General features: G+C 38.2%; 1 protein-coding gene across 1 annotated transcript; it reads left to right on the top strand.

Annotated features, from left to right (window-relative positions):
* On the top strand, positions 4873-5696 carry LOC109714826 (formin-like protein 5). The gene is made up of 2 exons (XM_020239534.1): positions 4873-4931; positions 5036-5696. The coding sequence occupies exons 1-2, from the start codon at positions 4873-4875 to the stop codon at positions 5694-5696; spliced, it is 720 nt and encodes a 239-aa protein (XP_020095123.1).

Raw genomic sequence — 9738 nt, 5'->3', positions numbered from 1 at the left:
CAGGGTTGAATCAGTAACTACTCTTTCTAGAAAGGCTTTACAGTGGCTTTTATTACATAGAAAAAATTTTCACATTAGAGGAAAAAACTCTATAATACTAGGGAAATTGTAAAGCATGGCTTGTGAGAATGAGATGTGGTCCCTAGTACTTGTAACTATACAAACAGTAACTATACAAACACAGGGTCTTATACTGTGGATAAAACTTCAGTTGGAAGCTCTTCCACGGAGCCTTATTATTATTATTTTTTTTGAGAAAAAGATAGCACGCTACATGTTTCATTCATTAAGAAAGTGAACGCAGCTACATGGGTGAGGCAGCAAGTCCTCTAGAAAAGTGAAGAACGAGTCGGTCAAAAAAAAAAAAAAAGTGTCACTCAATGGGGCGAAATTTTTCCCATAGGAACGTCAGCTGTTTAATCTGATAACAACCACGGATTGGATTAGTCTGGATCATTCTAAAAATCGTTCCATTCCTGATCTCCTAGATGACCCACCAGCAGGTTATTAGATCAGATAGACCATTGCGCGTATGCTGCGTCCCTTTCCTTCCTTTCCATCTGTTCCAAACCTCAGTTGAAAAGCCTTCGATCCATGTATCAGTTTTATCTCCGTTCGTTTGAATATTTTTTAATTATATATATATATATATATATATATATATATATATATATATATATATATATAGTGGGCTGGTATGCTTCTGGAAGCACGGAGCCCTCCGTGCTTTCAAGTTGTTTTCGATGTTCGGACTTTCAAATCGATGATCGGCTCCGTTAGAATTGATCTAGAGTATTTGAAGTACCTAGAAAATAAATTTTGTGATTTTTCGATATCATTTGCCTAGTGATCAAAGGGGTTCAAAATCAATAATTTTAATGGCCGTGGTGAGCCATTTGCAAGTTTAACGGTATAGAAATATCCAAATCACATGAAATTTTGATAGAAAATTCTTTATACCATATAAAATAAGATCAATAACTTTGATCTAAAATTTTAATGCCATATCATCATATTTTGTAGATTTTTATTTTCAGCCGTTGATTTTGAGCCACTTCGATCACTAGGCAAATGATATCGAAAAATCGCAAAATTTATTTTCTAGATAGTTCAAATACTCTAGATCAAGTCTAACGGAGCCGATCGTCGATTCAAAAGTCCGAACATCGAAAACAACTTGGAAGTATGGAGCACTTCGTGCTTCCAGGAGCATACCAGACGCAATATAATCTAACGGGTGAAAATAATCAAAAAAGTAGATCTAACGATATATATATATATATATATATATATATATATATATATATAAAGTCTAGATGAAAGGATTATAATTTTTAGATAAAGATAAAAATAATATATGAGGCTTTGTTGGGAAGCTTTTCACTGAACATTGACTGTTCGCTCGCACATATTACTGTTTAAAATTTGTATTTAATTTATTAAAAATATATCATCCAAAGCATACTAGGCCGAAAATTTTGAATTTTTTTTTGACATAAAAAGTTCACGACACCTTTGGGCAAAAGAAAAAGGGTTAATTACACTCATGATCCCTAATCTTTACACTTTTTCAATTTGATCCTCACCCTTTTTTTTTTTTTGGCAATCGAGTATCTCATCTTTTGATTTCATTTCAATTAAGTTCTAGCCGTTAGATAACAGTTAAAATTGTCAAAAAATATCATGTCAGCGCTACGAAGGCGTCATGTCAGCGCCACGGTGACGTTGTGTCAGCGGATTGCAAAAAAAAAAAAAAAATTGGGAACCAAATTGAAAAACGGAACAAAGGTTGAAGACCAATAGTGTAATTAACTCATATTAAATTTATAAATTCAAAAAAAAATAATTTAATATTTAAATTTAAAATTTAAAATTTGATTTTGGATTCAAATTTAAATTGGAATTCAAATTCCGATTTTGTATTTAATTTTAAATTTTTAATTTTAAATTTAAATTCATATTTGGAATTCTAAATTCTAATTTAATTTCAAACTTCGATTTCAAATTTCAAATTCAAAATGTGAATTTGAATTCGAAGTTTAAATTCAAATTTAGAATTGAAATCAAATCTTAATTTCAAATTTAAATTTTGAATTCAAATTTAAAATTTAAAATCAAAATTTTGAATATGATTTTAAATTTAAATTCAGATTTTAAATTTAAATTTCGGTTTCAAAACTTTCATTTTAAATGTAAATTGAAATATCAAAATCAAAATCAAAATTTTAAGTTTGAATTCAAAATTTAGATTCAATTAAAAATTTAAATTTAAAATTTGAATTTCAATTTAAAATTTTAATTAGATTTTAAATTCAAATTCAAAATTCTAATTTCTAGTTAGTTTAAAATTTTAATTTTAATATTATTTTGGAATTTAAATTTAAAATTTTGAATTTTTATTTTTAAGGACTAAAATGAAGATATGCAAAGTTTAGGGACCTAAATTGAAATGCAAAAGATTGCCCAATAGACGCTGACGTGGCAATTTCGTTAATTTTACTATTTTTTTAACGGTTGAAACGTAATTGTAATAAAATTAAGAGGTTAGGGACTTAATTGTAAAAAAAAAAAGTTGAAGACTTGAGTGAAAATTTGTGAAGGTCGGGGACTACCGGTGTAATTAACTGAAAGAAAAAGGATAGTGAGATTTCATTTGACAAAGAATTCCATAGAGCGGGGGAGGTGATGCTAACAACTGAGGGTAATATAATAACAATAAATAAAGTGGGCACTAAAATTAGGACAAAGAGTGGGGAGGGCTGCCGGCAGATCCCGGGAATCTGGACCGTCCCCGCTGCCCCTCGCCCAAGTGCCGTCTGCCCATTGGATCTCATTAGTCTACCAACAGCCAGCACGCACCATCATCGCATTTTCGTCACAGGCGGCACGTAATGTCCTTCTAAAACACCGTTGCTATGCGGCTCTCAGAATGTACCCTAAAATACGAATGTACGGTAAAATATTATTAGAAGTTGATTTGATAGTTGGTTTATATGCAAAATTAAAAAATTCTTTCTGAACTTCAGCTCACGGCTCAGTTACGTCCGTATAATAAAATTTAAGAAAAACTTTAAATACCATCCTTACGACTCCCTATATTTTTTATTTAATATTCTGTGATTTAAAATATAATAATTTAATATTTTATAATTTTATTTTATTATTATTATTATTATTATTTTATTAAATTAATGATAAAGTTAATAGTAAAATGTACTAAAGTGAGTATTCTATAAATCTAGGTGAGGTATATTAACAGAGGAGCTGATGAAAAGGAAAAAATAAAATCTCAGAGTACTAAATTGATAGATACACTTTAAACCACAAGATACTAAAGTGAGAAAGTACAAAAACTACATAAATAGTATTTGAAGTTTATTCTGAAATTTACAATAATTATTAAGTTCGTTGTAAAGCTTCCTAAAATAAAGTTGCGCGGATGGTGTTAATTCACTCGGTATAGTAAATTCTGCCTTTGTTAATTTATTTTAGTAAAATTTAGCAGTTAAATATACTAGTAGTTTCATATTTCTCAGCCGATTTAACACAATAGCAAAGTACAAAGTGAAAATTATTATTATTTCAATAAAGAGGTAATTGAGATATTGGCTAAAGTGTAGGTAATATTTTTTTTAATTTAGTCAGCCTATTTATATGTATGTCAGTTAAATAATAGTTTACTGTTTGTTGTTGGTATCCGACTTAAATAATACTTCTGCAATTGTAATGATCGGACGTAAAAAAAAAAATTTGGTTCTATCGAGAGATACACTAACAAAGTAAATTGAAAGCTTCATCCCATTTATCCACCCTTTGTAAATAAATAAAGTAATAAACAATGATAATCGTAGCAGAATTACAGATTCTAATTTATGATACAAATTGAAATTAATGAAAATCCTCTAAAATTTTAAACTTCAATTTTTGTTGTATTATTAAGTGTATCTTCACCTGAGCCCGACCCGAACCGGACTCAGCAGTCACCAAGCATATTTGGATTAAGACAACTACAATACATTATTTTTATAAATTTAATTTTATAATATTTTAAGAATCAGTAGATCGAATTGGATCCATCACAACCGTCCATCTGAAGATGAACGGGCCACCGGCCAATTGCACCGTGTCACGCACTGACCCTTCGAAACGTCGCACATCATAATGGCGGCCCCCCCCCACGCGGCCGACACCGTTGGATTCGCCGGGCGCGCGCGGGGGGACAAGGAAAGCGAGAGCCTCGCCCGGTCTCCCGCGGCGGCCCTCGTGTCCCACTCCGCCGCGCGCCACGTCATCCCCCTGATCTCCTTAACTCCACGACACCCACTAAGCTAATGGGACCCAGGATGGGGACCGTGAAAGGGGACCCCGATCGGCATCAACGGAGGACATCGCGGTTGTGGCCTGTGGGAGGTGGGGTCGCATTGCGAGTCGAAACGGTGGGTGGGTTGGGTGGGGAAGGGGGGCGTGGCGGCGTGAAATAAAAACACCGCCACGATGCGGACGAGGTGCGGCGGCCATGCGGGGGGCAGTCAAACCGGTCGTTGACTGGCACCGAATATTTTCAATTCCTCCGCTCCACCACTCAATTTTTATTTTTATTTTTTTTAATCCCTAAATTTCACCATTTCCTTTTATTTTAATTGTTTTTAACTCTACCTTTCTATATATAAGACCTCGCCTTCGTCTCCTCCGCTTTAACCCCAAACCCAACGCCAACGCCAACCCCAACCCCAACTAACCTGACGCTAACTACACAAAGACGAGGAGAGAGAGATGAGGAAGATGAGAGATTAACGTTGCTGTAGCTGAAGAGTTGGGGCAAGAGAGAGCGAGGAGAGAGGGAGGGATTTTGGGGTGTTGCGTACTGGAGCCATGGCGGAGATGGGGAGAGAGGGGGTGAGAGGGATGGAGGAGGAGGAGGAGGGGAAGGGGTGAGGGGGAGGGAGGGGGGAAGCAGGTGCATACTAGGGGGGTGAGGAGAGGCTGGGGGAGGTATACGCGGCGGGACTAAGGGTCCGGGGAATTCACAGAGCAGGGTGTGGCTGGACTTCGAACGGGGAGAGGCCGGGCGCGCTACGACGCGGACGCGCGCGCGATTGGGGCAATGGCCAAGACACTTCCCTTCCTCCACCCCACCTCCACCCACCGACTTCTTCTCCGTCCCCTACCTAATTCCTCGCTCCCGCCCGCCCCGGCCCCGCTCCGCGCGTGGGAGCCCCACGAGCCAGAGTAGCACCGTCGAGTCCTCCTCCGCCGTAGCCCCTCCACCTATCGCCCTCCCCCTCCCCCCTTCCTTCGACCTCGACGTCCTCCACCGCGCCGGCGCCGGCGCAGGCGCCGCAGGACCGCGTTTCGCGCTCCGCGCGTTCCCCATCGGCGTCTCCGCCGCTGCCGCCGCGGCGTTCCCGATCGCCGCACTCTCGGCGCCGTACCCGTTCTTCATGGACCCGATCGCGAGATCGGAGTACGCCGCCACCGCCGGGGATCGGCGCCGCCGCTTCGCGCTGCGGCCTCCGCCTCCGCCGCCGCAGCCGATGCTCGCGGCCGCGCTCCTCCACGGCGGCGCCGCCGCACAGAGCGACTCCGACTCGTCCTCCGTCGTGGATCTCGTCCCCGCCCACCGATCTTCTCCGCCGCTTAAATTCCGCCCGTTCGATCTCGATCTCAACCTCCCCCCTCCTCCCGAGATCGCCTGATCCGGATCCGATCCGAACTCGCTCAAACCCAATTTTTTTTTTTCTTCTTTTTTAAGTCGACGGAGGAGAATTTTTTTTTCCCTTTTCCTTTAATTTTTTTTTTAACTTTGTTTCTATTTTCCGCTGGTATTTTCAAGCGATCAATCGATCGATCGACCTAGAGAAATTCCTGTAAATATTTCTAATATAATGTTGTATCACTACTACTACTTTTTAGTTTTTCTTTTTCCCCGCTCAGATAGAACTGGGAATTTCTGACTCAGCTTTGTAACGTAATCTTTTTCTCTTATTATTATTATTATTATTATTATCATCATCATCAGCTCATATTATCCAAAATCAAAGGAAAAAAAAATTAATTATTCACCAATTTAATAATATTTATTTATTTTGATAATTTATTATTATTTTATCAGTATTATTTTATTGTGCTGCTAATGGATAGGAGCGCCGGCTGCCGCTGCGGGAAAGCGTGGGGTGACTCAGGGTTAGCCGGCAGCTTTTTGGCGTTTTGTGTTGTTATGGTTTTTAAAATATTTTATGCGGATCAGCTGCTTTCATGGGAACTTATTTTAATGCACGAATACTCACTACACTTTCCTCCAACGGCCCCTTATTAGTTCTTAAATAAGATTTCCATACTAATAAGTTCTTTTTGCAATTTTGACAACGTTGGCTACTTAGCTTTAGGGATGTCAATGGGTATGGATACCCGAAATTTTATCCGAACCCGAACCCGAATGAAACGAATATATCCGATGGATATGGATATAGATTCGGATATGGATATCAAAAATAGAAACCCGACGGATATGGATTCGGATATGGATTTTGATTGTATCCGACCCGAACCCGAACCCGACCCGAACCCGAATTTATTTTGTATTATATATAATATATATATAAAAATTTGATGTTATATTTAAATTTGTATTTTAAAAATTTAGATTTAATATAATCTATTTTGAAATATTGAAAAAAGAAATAATTGTTTCGGATTCAAATTTTCGGGTTCGGGTTCGGGTTCGGGTTTCGGATTTTTGGTCGGGTTCGGGTTTGGATATGGATTTTTAAAATCCGTCGGGTTCGGGTTCGGGTTCGGGTCTCGGGTTTGGAGTCCGGTTCGGGTTCGGGTTTTTACAAACCCGCCCCGAATCCGACCCGTTGACATCTCTACTTAGCTTTGCAGGATATGAATATTAATTTATTGGTCAAATATTTTTTAAATTTTTGTAATGCTCACAAGCCAATATCGATCGATCTAACCATTATAGTTGTCCATAAAATATCCAACGAATTTGCAAGAGTATTATTAATATATTTATCAAAAACTTTGGTGCCAAATGTGTGTCTAGAGTAAAGGACCAATTTGCTATATACAAATAGGACAGGGACTGATCGTAAATTTGGGCGGCAACTTTTAATACTAGGGAGCGGTGGCGCAAATCCGCCACCGTTCGATCGTGTGGTCCCAACCGATTCACGGGTTGCCGCTTCGTAGGGGCACCTTTTTCTCTTTTTTTTTCTTTTTTCTAAATTTTAATTTTTGTTTTATTTATTTTTAAAAATTATTATTGCACGTCGTCGTCCTAGGTGTCCCATGACGCTGAGTAAAGCGTAAGCGTGTTGGGGACGTATGTCTCGAGATCCGCTATCCATATCTCGACACGTGTGCGCCGCTCCCTGCGCTGGTCCAAAATTCCCCCCCACCTCAACAATCTCTTCTATAGACCGGGTCCACCACGCCATCCGTGGATCACACTATTTTTTTAAAAAAAAGTACTTCCTTGTAACCGTACAGGATGAGTTGTATTATTCTGTCGTAAACGAAGCAAAAATAAAAAATAAAAATAATTTAATAATTTTGCATTTAAATTGCACGTTATTAAATTTTTATTATCATATTCAGTGTAATGTAGAGACCATTAATTAATATTGTTTGTTTTTGCTTAGTTAATACCGTATTAAATATCTTTTTGTCACTTGCATTTATTTTGACAGTTTTCTATTAAAAGTTTTGACCATATTAATCTATAATTTGAAATAAATAATAAATATTTATATGAAAAAAATATTATCTCATAATATATTTATTTTACCAGAAAAAAAAAAGGTCGAATCTCGATACCCTTGTTAATATATATATATTATAATATATATATATATACTATTAATATTATTATTATATATATATTATATTATATATATCTACAGACATTACAGGAAATAATTGTGAAAAATTTGGAAATAATAGCAACGGTGGAGATTAGATTGAGCGGGGAACAATGAATGTCCGGTCCACGGAAGACGTGGTGGGCAAGGCCCATGCAATCGCTGCTCCGACACGCCGTCGCTTTCGCCTCTTTTCTCCACGGGGTACGTGCGCTGTTTCCGCCCGTTATCGTCCGAGCGTCCCCACGGACGGTACTTATGCGACGCCCTTCTCTCGCCGGCCGATGCGCGCACGTGCGGCGGATTGCGCGTCCGCACCGGCTGACTCTGTGCGGTCGCGTACGTGGTGGGGCCGGCGACAGTGGTGGGGCCCACGCGGGCATCGGAGGTGGGGGTTGGCGCGGCGGCCGCTGTTGCCGGTGGGTCCCACCCCCCCCTCCCCGCGCGGTCTTCTTCTTCTTCTCTTTCGCGCGTCGGAATCTCCGGAGTAAATTTCGCTTTCCCCCCGTCCTTTATCACTTTATTTTCTTTTCCCTTCTCCTTTATTTTTTTTTTCTTTTAAAAAAGTGTACTTTTTTTGTGCTCCACAAAAACTACCCACAATAGTAGTCCCAAACTCAATTTTTTGCGAATAATAAAAACTGCTACACACTCTTTTTCGAAATAGAGCTTACCTGTACATGAAGCGTAATTTTTAATAAAGGTTAAATTTTATTGAGCAAAGTACACTAAAAAAGTAGAATACTAATAGTAGTTTACGATTTAATTTCTTCAATACTATTTTATCAAGTTGTTATTTCCTCAATAGTTCGAATTTTCAAACTCTCGATCAGTGATTGAAATATAAAGTTTGGGTATCAATCAACTGCTCTAAAATAATAATGAATAACTTTCAACATTTTGAAGTATACACATGTAGATGTAAGATTGCTCAAAACAGCTACTCTTTTAATAATAATAATAATAATAATAATAATAGAGGAGGATGTAGGGGAGTAGGCGATGATGTGAGTAGGGGGAAGCAGGCCAGGGGGGTTGGCGTGCAACGTGGGCGCACGGATTGCCTGCAGGCTGACGTAATGGGGTGGGCCCCGCGACTGTCGTACGGCTGGGCTGCCTGCCTGCCGGCCTGCCTGCCATGCTATTCGTGAGTGACGAAAAGAAGAAAGTTTGGTGTGTAATTTTTATAGGGCTTTTTTTTTTATTTAGACTCCTAAAAATTTTATTTTTACAAATAATTTTATTTAATTTATAATTATAATTTTAGTTCTATTTTTACCACATAGATGTTACATAAGCGTAAAAAGTTGAATACCGTAATTCATTCACCGTTTTTAAATAAGTATAAAATACGGTGAATGGTTAACCGTGTTCAACTTAAGTCCCCTTCTCGGCCAGCTTGCGTGGTACTGATGTGACGCCTAGTCGCAGAGATAGGGCAAAACTATAATTATAAATTTGATAGGACTACTTGTGAAATTTTTTTTGAGGAGACTAAATACAAAAAAGGTCTGTATTTATACTATATTATTTATTCTTAGTTGATCATATATATCTTATTTCAAAAAATTATATAAAAATAATATTTTTTACAAATTATGATAGGATAGATGAATTTTAGAAGTGTTTTTGATAGGTTAGAAACAATATAAGTATTGTATTTTAAATTTTTTTTATTTTTTTATTTTTTTTACGGGCGGTGACATCGTCGGTGGGCGCAGGACAGGAGGCGGTTGCGGTACTACTACTCTCCCTCTCCTCCTTCACGTGGGCCCCACTTGTTAACAAAAAACGACTATTTCGCTCTCTAGTGGGCCCTACAGTTACAACAAACGGGCTTTTACTCACTTGACCGTTTTTGTAAAACTAT

This window comes from Ananas comosus, linkage group 9 (genome assembly GCF_001540865.1).
Source record: "Ananas comosus cultivar F153 linkage group 9, ASM154086v1, whole genome shotgun sequence".
NCBI classification, from domain to species: domain Eukaryota; kingdom Viridiplantae; phylum Streptophyta; class Magnoliopsida; order Poales; family Bromeliaceae; genus Ananas; species Ananas comosus.
The sequence above is the reverse complement of the archived record's forward strand: the minus strand, read 5'-3'. Positions and strand labels throughout refer to the sequence as shown.

What these genes read in the sequence shown, in the direction of transcription:
- LOC109714826 (XM_020239534.1), top strand. Translation starts at nt 4,873, where the DNA reads ATGGCGGAGATGGGGAGAGAGGGGGTGAGAGGGATGGAGGAGGAGGAG. An exon ending in GAGGAGGAGGAGGGGAAGGG is followed by an intron (nt 4,932 to 5,035) that starts GTGAGGGGGAGG and finishes TTCACAGAGCAG; the next exon opens with GGTGTGGCTGGACTTCGAAC.